At 47.4% G+C, this 17,705-nt stretch overlaps 1 protein-coding gene across 4 annotated transcripts in view; it reads right to left on the bottom strand.

The window, feature by feature from the left end:
* HIPK2 (homeodomain interacting protein kinase 2) overlaps nt 1–17,705 on the bottom strand; it is a 132,461-nt gene that overhangs the window by 1,664 nt on the left and 113,092 nt on the right. For all 4 annotated transcript variants that reach the window (XM_063320438.1, XM_063320423.1, XM_063320432.1 and 1 more), the window contains 5 exons: nt 15,675–15,817; nt 15,120–15,299; nt 12,239–12,520; nt 1,992–2,239; nt 817–977 (listed from right to left, as the gene is read on the bottom strand). In XM_063320438.1, the coding sequence (XP_063176508.1) occupies nt 817–977; nt 1,992–2,239; nt 12,239–12,520; nt 15,120–15,299; nt 15,675–15,817 (1,014 nt within the window). The remainder of the gene's footprint in view (nt 1–816; nt 978–1,991; nt 2,240–12,238; nt 12,521–15,119; nt 15,300–15,674; nt 15,818–17,705) is intronic.

Genomic DNA, 17,705 nt, shown 5'->3' on the forward strand with positions numbered 1-17,705 from the left:
TTTTGAGGGGGAGGGGACATTCTTTTTATTTATTTTTTTTTTTTAAAAAACCAAACAGTTCTGCTTATATCCCGATCTGGATGCAAACCAGCGCTGTCCTCTGAACTCTCCAGGCTTTTTCCTCTTGGTTGGTAACTGTGCTGTAACTTCCCTACTCCCATTACCTCACCTCAGGGTAGAGCGAGGCCCCAGGTGCAGTACGTGAAGAGGGTGTTATTTACTGAAGCTCCTGGTGAGCCCCGGGTGTTTTGATCACAGACTATGAAACATCTTGAGAACTGCATGCTGCCGGGCAACGGGATTTGCCCAGATCTCAGCCCAGGTTTATCACGGGATGGATCAAACTCATTACATGAGGTCATGTATATGCAGAGAGGCTCTGCTTTGCCTTGTCACATCTGATGGGGACTTCTCTCCCAGTCCTGCAGCCAGGCTGATGCACTCCCTTCACTTGGAAGATACTCTCCCCTTGGTTACCTCTAGCTGAGGAGAATTCAGTCCTTACAACAAGGTCCTGCGTTACTTCTTTGTGCCTGAGCCACTGCACCTTCTCTCTCGCATTATTCCCACTTACAGTTAGATCGTCTGTCTTCAAAACACACGATTAAGAGTACTGCCAGCCCACTCGGGGGCGGGATCTGCACTACCTCCACTGCCCGAGCTGGAACATCAAAGAATGCAGTGAAGTTGAAACAAGCTGACCAAACTTGACATGGGGCCCAACTATCATTAGGTCAGAACAGGACAGCCCATGCTGGAGGAGCGGTAGGTTACAGCTGGATGACGCACCACCAAAATTTGTCTCGGTTGACTTACCTGACTTAGATTAAGAGGCTGCTGCTGCTGGAAATGTGCTCCTGGTCGCTGCTGCCTATAGGCAACGGCTCCAGACGAGCTCCCTGAAGAGTGACCGCTGGTGGAGGTCACGGTGCTGGAGGACTTGGACTTGTAGGAGGATGAGTGGTGACTGGTGGTGACTGTGCCAGGAAAGGAAACACATTTGTAGCTTACATCACATTCTTTAATTGCTCACCCTACCTTTTCCTCACTGAATCTCCTCCTGAGTGGCTTTTGGGAGGAGACATACAACAGAAGCAGGATAAGAACATGGCTTCTCTTAATTAACAGAATACCTCAGCAGTGCTTCGTATACACGACCAGCCTGTTATTCTAGAGGCAGACAAGCAGACCCGATATCTGGACCCAAACTGGGCCTGGAGAAGGCTTTATAGATCCTTCAGAAGTGTGAGAAACCGTTCTGCCAGCAGAACTGTACGATGCAGGTACAAATCCCAAGGAGAGGAAGGAAAGTATAGTGTGCACAGCACAAAAAAGGCCTGGCTTGGCTGACCTCGCGGTGAGTAGGAAGGGAGGAAGAAGGAGCTAGTGGGGAGCTCACCCTCTGAGCCTTTGTGTTCACCAGCAGTGCGTCAAAAGAAAGGACTGCCAAGTAGCTCCAAGCCAATTGCTTTGGGCCAGACTTCCACCATAAGCCCCTTTTCAACACATCGTACTACCTAGCATCGCGGAGGCTCTGGGTGAGCAAACCTCATCAGTCCATAATGAAGATCCTGGGGGAATGTTCTTCCCAGAAACGTCAACAAGTTTGGATGAAAATGCACATGTGTTTTCAATCTCTTACCCGTTTTAAAGTAAACCTATGGAAAAGCAAGGCAGCAAAGGTTCACACTTGCATTTGGGAGCCTTTCATGTCAAATGTTGAGCTAAAGGCTGCATTCTGTTCTTGGGTTTGCACAGAAGCAACTGGGAACGACAGTTGCCCCCATGACTCCTGACTGTACCAGGGCACATAAATAATGCAATATGGCTCCCAAGAACAGATGTGTCACTTGAGAGAAGGGCAGGAGCACGGTTTCTTTGGAAAACAAAACAAACAAACAAACAAACAAAATGAAACCGAACAATGAGATTCTTCCAAGATAAATCATTTATTTCTTACTAATTTTCTTGACGGAAGAGGTGCAATTTACCTGGTGCCAGGCTATCGCACTCTACCAACACCTCACTGGCCTGGGTTTTCAGTGGTGGCACGATGATCGTTCGGGGGTTCCCACTGCAGTGAGTCTCTGGAACCCCTTTGGTGTCGTAGGTGTTCCCGTTATTCTGCCCTGCGCGATGCTGCACGGCGTACGGGCTGTTGTTGCTGGAGGAATCGGAGTAGGGGGAGTCATGCACGGTGACACAGCTGATGACGTTCTTCCTTTGCTTGGACAAGGTGCTGAAACAGAAGCACACAAGTGGAAAGAGTGAATGGGCAACGGTCGACTCAGAAGCCACCAGAAAACTCTGCCTGCGGCAGACGAGCTCCGTAAAGGCAAAGCAAACTCTTCAGTCCTCTGCCAGAGAGGGGCTGCTTAAGCCAAATCCCAGGCTTCAAAACTCACTCGTTGCTATTCCAGGAAAACCTTCATGGAGGTCAAGGAGTGAGTAAGACATTGTGGATGGATCTTATATTCACACTGCCTAGAATAGCACTGAACCAGACTGCCAGATTTATTTTCAGACTGCTTTTTATATATGTGTGCAGTAGCAGCCCAGCAGTTATACTATGCTTTGTTGCAAGTCTCACCACCCACACAAAAACGCGGCGGTTTCTCCCAGCCTTCCAGCAATGATTTAATAATAGATGCTACGACTTTTCATGATTAAATCCCATGAATCTACAAAATACACTCCGTTCTATTTACTAATATGGTACAATAGGCATATATTCTCAATAAGCATTTGAAACTGAGGAACGAATGAAGAAAAAAATGAGCAAAGTATGCAAAGCTTTTGGTTTTCTTTTCTTTCTCTGAATAAGCACTGGGTCTCCTGACTCTAGCGTGCATTATCAAGGTCCTGCTGCAGCTAATCCATCTATGACATCAAAAAAGTGATTAAAAAGGAACATCAACACTTCCAAGATTAGTGCTAGAAGTTCATTAGAGTAGACTGCATGAGTACGATTGGGATTTGCTCTGCTATTGTGTCTAATTATTCCTGATGGTTTCTCCTTCCTGTTATGAGCTTGTTTAGGGAGAAAAAGAGAGAGCGAGAAAGAGGAGGGAGGAAGGGGGATGGTGAAGATTTGCTTAAATGGCTCACATCCTTGACAGTGCACAGACCTTGACTACAGAAAATAGCTGCTATGTTTCACTGATTGCATTATGTTGTTATGGCAACTGAAGTTTTTAAAATGATGAAAAGAAATGGATAGCACATAAAAAGCTAAGTAATTAGGCTTAATGGTGGAAACAGCCCCAACAGGAACAGAAATACCATGGAGAAAAAGGAATCCATCTCTTAACTTCTTGAGCGTGCACTTTAAAAAGAGAGAGAACCCTTTCCCTCCTCTCTGTTCACTCTGGCTGGTGCAGCCCAGGAAACAGCTGATTAATGCCGTCTTAATCTGGGATGGAGCCCTTTGTTCCCTAGTCTCAGCATCGCTTCTTACCCAGGGAAAGCTGGAGCAGATCCTGAGAACAGTTTCCTTCCAAGGACATTGTTTGCCGCATTTATTTTTCACAGTGCACCGGTCCACAGGAGCACTGGTGGGTTCCCTTCAACTTGTCTGTCCCAAAGCCCCTCCGCCAGCGTTCACAAGCTGCAACTCACCACCTCGCTCCCAAGACTTGTAACTGAAAAGCCATCTCCTCTCCCATCAAGAACGCCTTGGGGTGCTGCACTCACAAACAAGTTACCATCACACAGACTTTCTCTGGGCTATCATCACAGGATCCTGGCATGCCCTGAAGAGGACATAGGACCATGTTGTTCTACGCACAGTGAAAAATATGTCTTGAGAGGTTCCTGATATCCTAAAGCACTGACACTTGAAACAGGGCAGATGACAGAGCAGGAGGGGAAGCAATTGCATAGCAACCTGGAAGCTGAAAGCAATCCTTGCAGGGACAGGTATCTTTTCGACAGGGAAGGCGTACCACAGCGAACCCTCGTATTCCAGCTTTCTGCAAGGAGCTGGAGAGCGTTGGATTAGAAATGGAAAGAGCAACAGCCTATCTTAGATGGACAACCACTGTATGTGAAGAAAGATGTAGCAGTTTGGATATGGTGCTAAGAAAGAAGAATATTAAGCTAATAAAAATGACGAATATTGCATCAATATTCCCCTCTCCTTCAGTAGAAATGCCTGTAATCACACATTTATGAGTATCCAAACTGCTTGCCCTTTGCAGCTACCCTTGGCTGCCAGTTGGGAAGAGATATATATTCTCTACCTCTGACAGTTATTACATTTTATAAAGAAAAATCAAGTCACTAAAGAGTTTTCTGACAACTGATAAGGTCTAGCTATTCTTTTACAGTCCCTTCCTTACATGAGTGGCTGAGCTGCTGAACTGGAAATACTTGCTCTCGCCTGACACTTGACATGGGAAGGCTGAGCAGTAGAACTGGGAAGGTATTTTTCTGTGTAATCTGTGCTATTTATTGTTTTAGAATGGGCATATTTTTCAGCAATTTGATTGAGGGCTTGTCAAAGCAGGGACCATGAGAAGTCCCCTTCCAATATTATAGCTCCTTGGTTACAATAAGAAAATCAAGCAGATCTGTTTGGTTAAACAAATAAGTGACCCAAAACCCAAACCTTTCCAGAGAAAGGGACTGCAGCAGGATATTAAACTCATCCCATGGATGGGAAACTGAAAAGGACCAGAGTTACGGTCCTGCCAGGCCTTACACAAGTGCTCAGCAATACTAGGATGTGTCATCCACCGCAGTCAGCTGGACTATTCCAGTAACAGAGCTAAAGCACATGGGTAAATATTTGTGGGATTGCGGCCCAAGTGATTAGCCTCTCGATTCATCACGTTGCATCATTTCAAGCGCACGAGGAGCCCCATCGAAAGCAGCTGGATTTTTGTCTTTAGGAAAGGTAACGACTGCGGTTAATGTCAGAGCAGGCAGTCGGGACTATCCACACGCCCAGCACTTGGCACCTGCTGTGCCACAGCCTGCCCGGGAGACTAAGGGTGGGAATTTCAAAAGTATGAAACGCCCAACTCACGCCGAAAATCACCTGATTCACAGGCTTAGGGATACACGTTGAGCCAAAATGGGGGCTTTTGAAAATTCAACCCAGAAGAGCGAGCGCTCTCCCTTCTCAAAGCCTTCTGGCTAGCCAGCAACTGCCCTTCCAGCTCCCTCCGAGGACTCAGCTGCTCTCCCCACCTCGCAGTAACGCAGGAGTCGTCTGTGTGAGGCCCAGGCCGATGTAGCGCCTTCCCTGCTCACAAACTATCGGGACTGAGAGCTTTTACCTGTTGACACAGCACTTGCCTACTCAGCAAGCTTACTGTATTCCCATAACTCAGCCACAGCTTTTGGGGATGTTTGTGCTTACACAGAAAAATAGTATTGAAAGTCTTGCCCCCTTCCTACTAAGCTGACTCCGAGCCTGGTAATTGCTTTCCCTCCCGCAAGCACAGCAGCAGCAGCTTACGTGATTTAGTAGTGTTGAGAGTCGGCATGTGTTCCTGGTCAGCTTGTGTGCCTGCCTGCATTATGTGGGCAGGTGTATTTTAATTCTCCAGAGAAGGAAGGGGGGAAGATTACCAAAGTGGCATCCACGCAGACTGAAAAGCAATAAGCCAGGAAGGCTTTTTAACCCTTACCGGCTGGAGCTGCATCCTCCCTTTCAGAACAGCAGTTGGAAAAATATACATTGCTTTGTAAGTTTGTTATTAGTTTATGAGTGGTAGCCCATTCCCACCTGGTCCTGAAGGGCTTGTTCTCAAACTTGAAACAACTCATGTCTGTCCAACGTGCAGACACAGAGCACGACCGTGCCTTCAAACATGCAGAAGCAGCTCTCGGAGACAGCCCTCTAACATACACCACGCTGGCGAGCGCACAGCGGAGAGACAGACGTGGGTCTCTATTCCCCACAGCAAGGAAAGATCTCCAGGAAAAGTCCGATGGAGGAAAGAGAAGACAGTCTGTGCACAGGCACAGGGCAAGAAACTAAGGTGGGCATCTCAGATACTGTCAATGGAAAGGTGCCAAAGGCAGATGTTGAGAATGAAAAGTGAGCGGAAATTAAGGAAAAGAAGATTCTGAATTAGGTGTTAACAACAACATCGGAACCCTCTAAATAGCCAAGGACAAGGACAGGGACAGCAGCTCTTGTAATAGTGCAACTTGAGATGATTTCTACTTGCTGAAGGCCCAGCCCAAAAGCTCAGTATGTGATAGCATTGCAGGAGCAGGATCTTTTTTCCCTGAATACCTCAGAATATACCAGAATACCCTGAATACCCCAGAATCCCAGAAAAAGCAAATGGAGTCTAGCAAGGGCAATTTTTCAGCGTTTGGTTCACCCACAGAGATACAAACCTTTCAGTGTGGCTGACACTACAGCAACAGAGGCTTTCAGCTCTCAAGGTCACCAAGGTGGCCTTCTAGTTTGGGGGAAGAAGGCACCCATCCCACAACTGTGCCTTTGAACTGGTGTGCATGTATACCATGGCACGTTAGCTTTACATCACATCACAAAAATTCTGTTCCAGGTCTCTGCAAACTTAATAACACGCAACTTTTTCAGTTTGCTGCTTCGGAATAATCCACCTATTCTAGGAAAGGATAGAGTCAGCCAACAAAAACTCCCACTACAACTGCAATCGCTCTCTTCACGTTGAAATCGTATGCCATGCATAGCTCAGGGTTGAGAACATGCCCCTCTCTCTTCAGCTCAGCCTCCATCCCGACCTGTTAATCTGCTCTCACCTTCTTTGTGAATTTGTGATGGTAAAAAATATTTCCCGAGTACTACGCTGAGGCCATTTTATTAGGGCCATACAGCACGTGCTGGAGCTATTTAAGTCATATATACTGAATTGCTTAGCAGGTTGTAAAGGTTCTGCTGCTGAAGGTTTGATCAGAGAGCTACTGTCTATCTCTGTTATTTTAAGTACTAGCTGCATGTCGGTGTGTCTTCTGGAGATAGAAGGCAGCAATCTTTTTACCAGATGACTGTGGTTAGTCAACGTATTGCTATGCAGAGTCAGTTCATTACTCTGCACAGCATAACATAGCCACAATAGGCCAGATGTCAAAGGAGAATTACAAATGGTATTTTGACCCTCACACATGCACATCAGCAAATTGGCAAAACCACCTGGTTTTCGCCTGCCAGCGATTTCTGTGCGTAAGGGGAATGAAAGACCTCTGAAGTAGACTCCACCACCACTGCACTACAATGGGAATACGGCGAACAACTTGCATCAGCTCACGCTCAGTTATAAAGGTGAGACTCACACAGAGACTTCACTGTACAGTTTACTATTTTAAGAAAAAGCAAAAAAACACCCCAACCCTGCAAGAATTTTGTGCCAGTGAAGATGGCCAATGAGGCAGTTCCTCAGTACGTCCACATGACAGCTGTGGTCAGTCTTCCTTGCCCAGAAAGACAGCAATTACTGTGAGGATCCCATGGAAAGCCAAGCTGGAGAGGTGTTACTTATGACACGAGTGGGGAAGAATGAGGGGCTCTCCTGCCTCTTTGGGGTGGAAGCACCCTCAAAACCACCCACCTCAAGGCCATTATGATATTGTTTCAAGAAAAGAGTCAGGTTTTCCTTGGCTTCTGCACTTATTGCTTGGATGGGAAGTCATCTAGGCACATCACAATGGCCACCTCCACTGCCTTTCCTTCCACTCCTTCCTCCTGCGATGTGGCCCTTGGCAGGACATGGAAATAGCCCTTGTTGCATCACCAGCACAGCCCAGCATGTCCCTCCCGCAGGACCGTGTGTGCCCTTCCTCCCTCCCATCACAATTCAGCCATCTCAGGGTGCAGTTGCGCCTCTCTGCTCTGCCTTTAGGTTGTTACTTTATTTTTCTCTGCTTCTAAGCTTCAGAAACATTTAATCAAGGGAGGATTTACATTTAAACCACTGCACCATGTGAAGTTGCGTACTGGGGAGTACTTAACCCCTACTACTTGCTACTTGCTGAACGGGTGCCCTGATTACTGCGACTGCAGTTGCACTGTTGGGCTGTCTGTCTGTCTCCTTGACTTTCTCGCTAGAGCAAGTAGAGAAACTTAAGAGGAATAAATTTGTAAGAAAAATATCAAGTCTATGATCTGTTTTCACTCTCTTCAGTGCTTTACAGGTCATGTTGAGACCTAAATTCTTCTTTCCAGAATAAGTAACAGTCAGGATATTATCTTACAGCACAACAGTAAATACCTCTCTGGCCTATAAAGTCTCTTTGTAAAGGAGGCTCAACTGAGAAGTCTAGAAATTCACTGATGACAAATAACCAGGGTCACAAAATTGTTTCCCATTCATGTAATGCTTTTTATATGCCAATTTTTTTTTCTGCAGTTCTACAGGACAAAATGTCACATGCAAAACCTTGTGGGCACGTGTTTTTACCAGCTAAAACCAATTTCATTCAGTAAAAATGTTCCCTCTTTATTTTGAACATTTCAATTTTTTTGCTATTATTTCCTTACATTTTGAAAGAAAAAAACCCTCCTCCATTAAATCAGAAAAGAGAAGTCTTCCCCTTAATTAGTTAATCCCCTAACACTTTCTCCCCTATAAATAAAAGTTAAAACTTCTTGTAGTTTTGAAGCTTGTCCAGATTTCCCTGTGTTGGAGATATTACTAGAAAAATCTCAATGTAGCCTGCAAAAAGCCTTAGTTTTGCCAAACTGACTTTTTAAATCAGGAATTTGCCCCCTGAAAATCTCTGACCATTTCTCTTGAGGACTGCCCCTGCCGAACTGTACCTGAGGTCCCTTCTCTGTGATTTCACCCCAGGCGCGGGGCCGGGGCCCAGCAGATGGCCCCCTTTGACAAGGCTCCATCCAGCAGATCCTCCAGAGCCCACCTCGCACCACCTCCCCAGCACCTTTACCCAACAGGAGCCCAACATTTTCAGATGACTATTGATTTTAAAAAGATTACACCAAGCTACACTCATCAACAGTGCAAAACACATGCGAGCAAAGGAGGATCGTGCTGGCCTGCCTGCGTGGTCAGCTGCTATTTCATAAACATCCTACTCGAACATCTGTGCTTTTCATTAGGAAAAGGAAAATTCTGCCCATATCACACCGAATTCTTCAGATTTTTCTTTCACCAATAAAAAATTTGCATCCCCTGTACAAGAAAAACACTCTCTGCTGCTCTGGTATTACAGAGAGGCTTTTCTGTCGGAGTAAATCCCAGCTGTAGGGCTCCGTTACCGCATCAGCAATATCATAATTTATCAGCATTACCAGTCCTTCTTAAACTGAGACTTACGAACTCCTACATCCTCGAAGGATCTACCACTTCTCACAGCCACAGGTAGCTCTAATCTCGCTTTGCTGAGCAATCAATAAAATAAACATTTTTAGTCTCAGGGGTCAAAAAGACATTTCTAACCCCACAGGAAATAAGACAAGGAAGTGCTGTCTCAAATTCAGGAGTTGATCCAACGTGAGTAAAGTTAATGCAAAGATACCACTGCTATCAATAAGATGGGATCAGGCAATTAACTTGGATCTGTCAAGTGCCATATGACTTCTGTATTCTAATCTAGAAGAAGCGAATATTGTTAGGATGTGACCAACAGCATGTTGCAAGTCATTCCTTATTTTTCACCCCCACACCACAGCTCTTGCCCAATAGAGTAATATTTGCATAAATATGGGTGAGACAACACATTCTTTGCACGGTTTCATTTTTGACTCAGATCTTGAACCTTTGGGCACCGATTATACTAAAGCACATACTTCACTGTCCCTCCCGTTTTTCTTGGAGGAAAAAAAATAGACAAGTAAGAAAATTTGGAGGTACTTTCCCAAATGTGATGCGCTTTCAGTGAGAAAGACCTCAACTTTGGCAGGGGGAAAGTTCATTGGCATTAAATGCTGATTCAATTTCCTTGACTGGAAGCTACGTTGTTACTCCAGCTGAGAATCTGGTCTTAGAGACACCCAGGTTGAAAAGCATTGAACGAGTTGATTTCACTCTCCTGGAGACTTTAACCAAAAATTCTCATTCTGGACGTGCTGTTTTCCATCTGTGTGTCTGCTCCTAATTCTCCACTTGCTCTGGTTACATCCGCACCGGCAATTTAACTCACTCTGGAATTCCAAAAGGTGCCTGAGAACAGCCTGTGTCCGCGCAAAATGTCTCTACATGGCTCAGAAATTAAATCTAGTTCTTAAGCTTTGGCCTTCCAGGAATGCTGTCGCCCTGGCACTCTGCATAGATATGCCATATGGATACAAAAAGTAGCCAGGGATCTGATCCCAGGCAGGAACGTGTCCTGAATATGCTCTAGTCATATCAAAGCCAGTTTGTTTATGTAAGTCTGGCTCCTGGGACTACTTTCCTAGCCCCTCGGCAGACCTTGCCTGAATATTTAAATACCCCAAATTCCCAACTTGATTTCCAGGTATTTTCCAGAACTTCGTTCTGTCTGTCCCCCTGGAGAGACGCCAAGTGAAGAAACTGGTCGGATGGCAGCAAAGTTGAAGCAGAGGAGACAACAATTAGCTGAAGTGGCTGTAGGATCCCAGCTCTTCTCTCCACCCAGCTCTGGACCCAAGATGATATCCAGGCGGTAAGTATAAGTATTTGCATATAATTTCCCAAAGCCTGGGATCAACAGCATGGGTAAACATGCTTGCACACAGCTCCTATGGCCCTTGAGATACCTGTCCTCTTCGTGCTGCCCAACCTCACACCCTTAGTTTTTAGCATCTCTTTTATCTTGCCCTTCCTTCCCCAGAAGAGCCCTGGAAGCGGGAACTCCTTATTTATAGTCTACCTGACTTCCACCCTGACCTTCAGCTCTGTCTGGAAAGACGCTTTCTTCTCCCTGTCACACTAAGGAATACTGTAGCAATTTTTTTTATTTTTAAAAAGCGAAATATTTTACGCTGCCCTGGGATCAATTCCCCACGATAACCATTGCATTCATGGCAAGCCTGAACGTGAGAGGCACTGAGCTCCCGCTGCCCGGTGGAGTTCGCTGGTAGGGAGAAGGGGAATGGGGAGCGACTGGCAGGAGGCAGGCTGAAATTGCAGCCCTTGGTGCCTGAACCGTGTGGCTCCTCTTTGCAGATTTTTAGCTCCTTGAGGCCAAATGCATCTCATCTGCTCTGTGCACATTTGCGGTGCTCTACTTATCACCGCAGTGCAGAGATGCAGAGATACAGATAGATATCTCCACTGATTAAAGGAAAATCTGCCATAGAGCATGTCCTAAATAAATAAAAAAACTAATTCACTCTCGACAATACGGGAGGGATAAAGTTAAAAAATTCCTAGCTCAATTACCAACATAAAGATGGTATAATTATTCAGCTGTCCGCAAGGCTACTTCTCTACAACTTATAAAGCAGAGTGATGGCTTGTGACTGGCATCAGATGGGAAACCTATACTGCTTGCATGTGATGAAAGGTGCTGAAAAGCCAGTCCTGGAAAATTAAGTTCTCTTTCATCCACAGTAGATGATCAGCAGTGGCAGCGGTCCTGGGCCGCACTGTTCACTCAGGTGAGTTAATTGTCTGAGGAGCAAACTCGGTCACCACGGTCTTTACAGCCTCATCTCTGCCTCTGCAGCGTCAGTCGAAAAGCCATCAGTTTCTGCCACTTAAGACAATAGTTCGGGGATGTGTTGGCAACACAATCAGTACTGAGCAAACCTCCTGCAATGTATTTACCATTATTGAGTGTTTATGAAACAACCACTGACTGGTTTTCAGGACCTTTTTTTGGAAAATAGCACATATGGAAGGTGTCATTTAATGCTCTTTACAGATGCCTAGATCACTCAGAAAGAGAAAAGGGAATTTTAAGCTACCTTCCTTCCAAGCCCTTCTTTTTGTCATTGTTATGAGCAGCTATCTGACTTAAAGAGGCTCATCACTACAGGATCTCTACAGTTTCCTTTCAACAGTCCTGAGAGATAGACAAAACTATTATTTCCTCTAACAGATGAAAGACTACGGCACAGGGAGACTACTACACTTCTCCAAGGTCACACAGAAAATGTATAGCATGGTAGGTAGCGTCACCTAAGTCTACGGAGTCACTAGCTAGTATTTTACCCTCCCCATCATCTTTCCTCTCAAATGAAAGATGACCCAGGTGCTGAGACCCAGCTGTAGCTCCTGGGACCCTACAGCAACTCCTGGGATGCTCCAGTACTTCTCCGCCCCTGCTTCTCCCTCCTGCACACAGAGAAGTGCAGAGAGCCACTGCTCACCTGGTGGGTGCATGTTTCTGCTCCTCCTCTTCATCTGTGTCGCTGCTGATAGTGATGACACTCACTGCGGGGCTAGGGGTGTCGGGAATGATTATCGTCTGCCGCTGCCGCTCCCGTGTGGTGCTGGTCGCCACATCGCCCCAGCCGCAGGTGACGGAGGTGCTGCAGGCAGGGCTGTTGTGCACCATGGCACAGCGGGGAGGCGTGTTTTCCTTCACTCGTTTCGACCGCTGGGGCGAGCTGATGGATTGAGAGGATGAAACTTCATAGGTGGATGCATTTCTGGAAACGGGAAAGCTTGTTAGTTGGTTAAAACTCAGTTTGCTTAAGTTGCCCGTCACCGTGGCTTTTGATTCCTGGTCTCTGATTCAGTGGCACTGATTTATGGAGTCTAGGAAAACTGCAAAATTGGCATAGTCACCTCTTCAAAGGACAGAGTGCCTCACATGAATTATTCATATAATTGGCTGAAAAGTAGTTTCTCCTAGTAAAAAAATTCAGTTTTGTTTTCCCCAGAAATTTCCAAATGAGCAATGCGGCCTCCCAGGAGTTTGCGCTGGGAAGCAGAGGCTAGTCACACAGCCCAGACATACAAAACACAGGCAGGCACAGTATGGCTGTCACAGAAGAAGGAAGAATCCAAATGATAATCTCTTTCTCCTGTATCCTGCATGGATGCATCGTGACCAGATATTTTTTGTCCAGAAAAAGCTAAAGGTAAAATTAGAACTTGTTGTGGAAAACAACAATCATTTATCAGGAAAACTGCTTTTCTTAGCTGAAAATTTAATTTTCTGTTTAAGAATCTTTTCAATGAACATTTCCTTCCCAACGCTTCATCCTCTAGGACAGTGGAGTCCCATGGATGGGAGCACGCAGATGGGAGGACAGATACTGTTTCATTTCATTCCCACGTGAGGCAGCAGATACAGCATATATAAATCAGAAAGAAAAGAACAACCTTTTTATTATGCAGTAGAAAAACATTCTCAAGTCCTGTTTTTTTTTTCCCCAGTCTTCCTACTTCAGCTTGCGGGCCTGACAGTTGGAAAGGGCCCACTTGGATCAGGGATACAAACACAGAACCTGTCCACCAAACAGTGCACCACAGGTCTGGAGATGGGAATATTTACCAAAGCACACTGGCTAAGCCCATTTCACTCATTTCCCACCTTTTCTTTCTTCCCTTTGTTTTTTTAAACTTGTATTTCTTCTGCCTATTGCAGAACATTCGCAGGTTCCAAAAGGAAGCAAACAAAGTTCTGGTTTTGTTCTACAGTGAGGCCTCGGCGGCTGCATGTTCAGCTTGGCCCAGAAGCTAACAAAAGGAATAGGTGGCATCCATCAAAAGGAAGTCATTATGGACGTATCACGCTATATCAACTTACACAGGCTCTTTTGCATAACAAATGGCTGCACAGTAGCATTTGCAGTGCTTTTTGAATACCAATGAGCGGCACGGAGTACCCTCCTCTCCAGAGGAGCACGTTCCTCATTTGGCTACAACAGCATCACAATTAATGAAGCTGTAGAAACCCCGTTGCTCCGAAAGTGTCCAATTCCTCCTGGACACTGCCACCCTGCCCCTGGAGAGGGAAGGGAGAGGGGAGGCCCTGCGCGGGCACACTGGTTGCAAAAGCCTCTCTCTTTTGCTGGCTTGCTGGGGACGGAGCTGCCTCTGCTCTACATTACGAATGGACTAAGACAGCTGGAGCCCACCCAAAGTAAACGCAACACTAGAGAGCAGATAAATGGGAAGGATTTAAATAGTGGCCTCTTAACTAGAGTCAAATTGGTTGTGAACTCAGAGCTCCTCTGGCCCCAGTCCAGTCACCCAGGAAAACCACAAGCTCCTCTGTTTTTGCCACTGCACAAGTGGTGACCCATTTTGGTTCTCTCCCCTGCACTGTTTTGTTTTGGTTTGGTTTTTTTTAAAGAAATGTGCTAGTTTCGCAGCCCAGAGGACTTTCCCCACAGCAGCTGCACATACATCTTAAACAGCCTTGTCCTCTAGGCAAGATCCCAGGGCTGCGACAGGCGCTGCAATAACCCTGCCGTTTGAGTTGTGCCACACAGCATAGCACGAACCAAAACCCAGTCTCCTCCTCCCAGAGTCAAATGGTCCTACTGAGAGTTGACAGATTTAGGTGTCTAGGGACACCCTGTATGAGATAGATACCCTTATAAAGTGCTCTCTGTTTTGAGCTGCCATAATAATAGGCCAGCGTGGGTATCTGTTGCTGGTGTGTACTGTTGAAGACAGGGGCCAAAACCCCACGTTAGGGGCTAGAGAGCTTGAAGATGGCCTAAAGCCACCCCAGTCCTCCACTCTGCATGGCATTAAAGCGCAGAAGGTGGCAGGTCATCATTCCATTGCTTTTGAAAGGGCAGATGTTGCGTGCACACGAGGCAGGTGCTCCTGAAGATGCGCCACCCTGGGGAAATGCAGGCGCTGCACTCAGGAGCGCTTCTTCGAGATGATGTGGGAAGAAAAGGCGTGGCAACTGGGCATTGCGCCACGCTGACCTGAGAATACAGTTACATTTCTAATTACGGTGACTACAAGGCCTCAGGTAATCAGAAGGGCATAACGAGCTGAACAGGGACTGTGTCTCCCACCCTGCATCCCCTCCAGCCATTGACTCCCCCACAAAATGATGCTCACTGGGTATAAAATGCACCTGGCTACCTCTTACAAAAGGTAGCTCACAAAAAACGTGATCTTATCACTTGTGGGCCACAGAACAAACTGATTCTTGCCCCAGAGATGTCAGAGACGACCGCCCTCGTCAGCACACCTGCACTGCAGGGACTGCGTTCAGAACCACCCGCCTCCCCGACGCCACAACCGAGGCCATCGCCGGGAGCCGGGCACACTCACCGGGGCGCCGACTGGTGCTGCTTACTCTTCCTGGAGGAGGTGGTGGCGGCGGGCGGCTGTCGCATGACGTGGGCAACACCCACGTTGACGGGCTGGGCTGCGGGGAGAGTCACATGGCTAGCTAACAGCGCGGGCTGCTGCATGATGGGGTTATAATGGCTGCCGTGAGCGTGGGTGTTTCTGCAAAGGGGGGAGACAGGCACACGTTTAAAATGCAACCGGCGGCTCCTCGGCAGGCGCTTCCATGGGCTCCCACCACCTTCACCAAGGCACCCTCCTTTGGGGCCCGTTGGGCTCCCAGTCCCCCCAGGAAGGAGCGTTTCCCTCAGGGAATTGACCAAAGGGAGCAGCGTGGGCACGGCACTCCGCTTCAAGGACCGGGAATGGAGAAGCTGCCCATAGCTCCCAGACAGGATGGCTGTAGGCTGCAGCCTCCTACCCTTATACTCCCAGTCTGCAGCCTTGCAAGACCCCATCCCTCCCACCCCGGCTCTTCTCACGCCTCCTCCAGCATCGATGGGTACTTCAGGGAGCCTGCCAGCGCCTCCAGTTTACCTCCAGTCTGCCAGTGGTTGGGTGCCCGCCATGGACTCCGGGATGACGGTGGCATGCTGGACAGAAGTGTGGGTGGCCACCCCGGTCAGCTGCTGCCAGGCAGGAGGGAGCAGGATCTGCTGAGTGCCACTGGGCCATGCTTGCTGTGGGACAGAGGAAAACCATTTCTTAACAAGAGGCATCCTACACCGAGTGTGGTGGCGGTCCATGCTCAGCTGGGGGGCTCCTAATAACGATCACGGTCATACTACCTAGCTCTTACCACTTTTCAGTCATGGATGACAAATACTTTTAGGAAACCACAGTAAAAGCAGTAAAAGTTATCAATACAGAGAGTGCAAAGGAGGGGAGAAAAAAAACCCTGCCATCCAAAGCAGCAACTGTGTTTCAGGTTAAACTGGGAACGGGAGGGATCGAAACTGATCGGCATTTCAACCCAAACATCAAACTCTTTAGCACCTGTCAAGTTTGACTCTCCAGATCAGTTGGGCTCTATGGTGCCATTGTTATTTTCCCCCTCCTACAGCAAAGTTCCCTTCCCACCCCAACAGGACCTAAAAGACTTCAGGAACCTAAAGGAACTTAAAGAAGAACCAACTTTTCAAGGATCAGGAAAGAGAAAAGGGGGCTGCAAGACTTCAGTGAGGAGTTAAAAAAAGAGGAATTTGGGCATACCGAAAAGGAGTGCGTGTCGGTCACTGAGTGCTCCTCAGGAAGAACATCTTGCTACACAGGCCAAAGAGCCCAGTCACCTGCTTCCAGCTGACCAGGAGCCCCCCGGCCAAAGCAGAGTGGAGCCGTGCATAGCTACACATCACGTGCCTCTCCTCTCCGTGTGCTCTCCAGCTGTTTCTGAGTGGGCCCCCACGCTTGCAGGGGTGGAAATCTCTGCCCTGTGAGTTGAGCCATCGTTTTGCTATGCAACCATCCCTCCAGCTGCGCTGCCACAGGCATGACGCAGGTCGTCCTGCTCCTGTGACTCCACACTGCGAGTCAGATGATTGGTTTTTTGACTTGGGAAACTTTCTTTGCTATGTGCTGCCTGAAGGTAGCTCTGGCAGCTTCTCACAGCCTGGGCTGGGGAATGCCAGGGTACTGGCTACGGCTGTCCTTAGTCCCAAACAGCACCCCTATATTGGACCCATGTTGTGTTATCTCACAGCTCTAAGGAGGCTAAATTTCAGAGGAGAGGCTTCTTCCAGACATGCATTTGTCCCCATCACCATCCTTCACAAGAATCCTGTTAACTATTCCTATATTCCCCTCCTATCCCCCAGTAAAAAAAAACAACCACCACATCACACCACCCCTCAACGCCCCCCTCCCCCTTTTCCCACTTCTGCTCCAAAGTTTGACTGTCTCGTAATTTTCCCTGTTGCTGAGTTAGATGAAAAGGCTGCTACGATGAGGCCTCTCGGCACCATCTGCAAAGGATGGACAGTCACAGGGCTCCTGAAAGCTCTTCATCTAAGGAGCCACAACCACAGACTGGTGCTGCTTGGAGGAGGTAGGAGGAGGAGGCAAAGACACAAAAAGATCAGGGAGCAAAAAAGCTTTTTTTTTTTTCCCTTTTCTTTTTTTCACTTTTTTCCCCAGCTTTGATTTAAAAGAGGAGACTAAACTACTGTTGCAGTCAGTCCCAGGGGACTACCTGGATTTACTTGCAGAGCGAACTGCTTCCTCCCTTTTCAGGAAGAGAACTGAACAAATCTAAGCTCCATTCCCGACTGCAGTGCATAAATTTAGATGCAGTATCAGGGTCCAGGCACAAATTCCTCACTTATTAGGTAAGGACCACTGAATCGTTTAATCTGCAGATAAGACTTGTCTAGGCTGATGCACTAGCAGAGTGTGCTGTGCTTACACGCGGGAGGCTTGTGCCGGCAGCCACAGCCTGGTCTCAGTTATTGCATTACTGCGAAATTGTGCCACCGCGGCGCAGCACGGCACCGGCCCCTGCGCTCGGGAGGTGGTGGGTCCCCCAGCGGGACAGAGCTCCCGCTTCAGATGTACAGCAAGGATGACTAATGG

This window comes from Chroicocephalus ridibundus, chromosome 1, assembly GCF_963924245.1.
Source record: "Chroicocephalus ridibundus chromosome 1, bChrRid1.1, whole genome shotgun sequence".
NCBI lineage: Eukaryota > Metazoa > Chordata > Aves > Charadriiformes > Laridae > Chroicocephalus > Chroicocephalus ridibundus.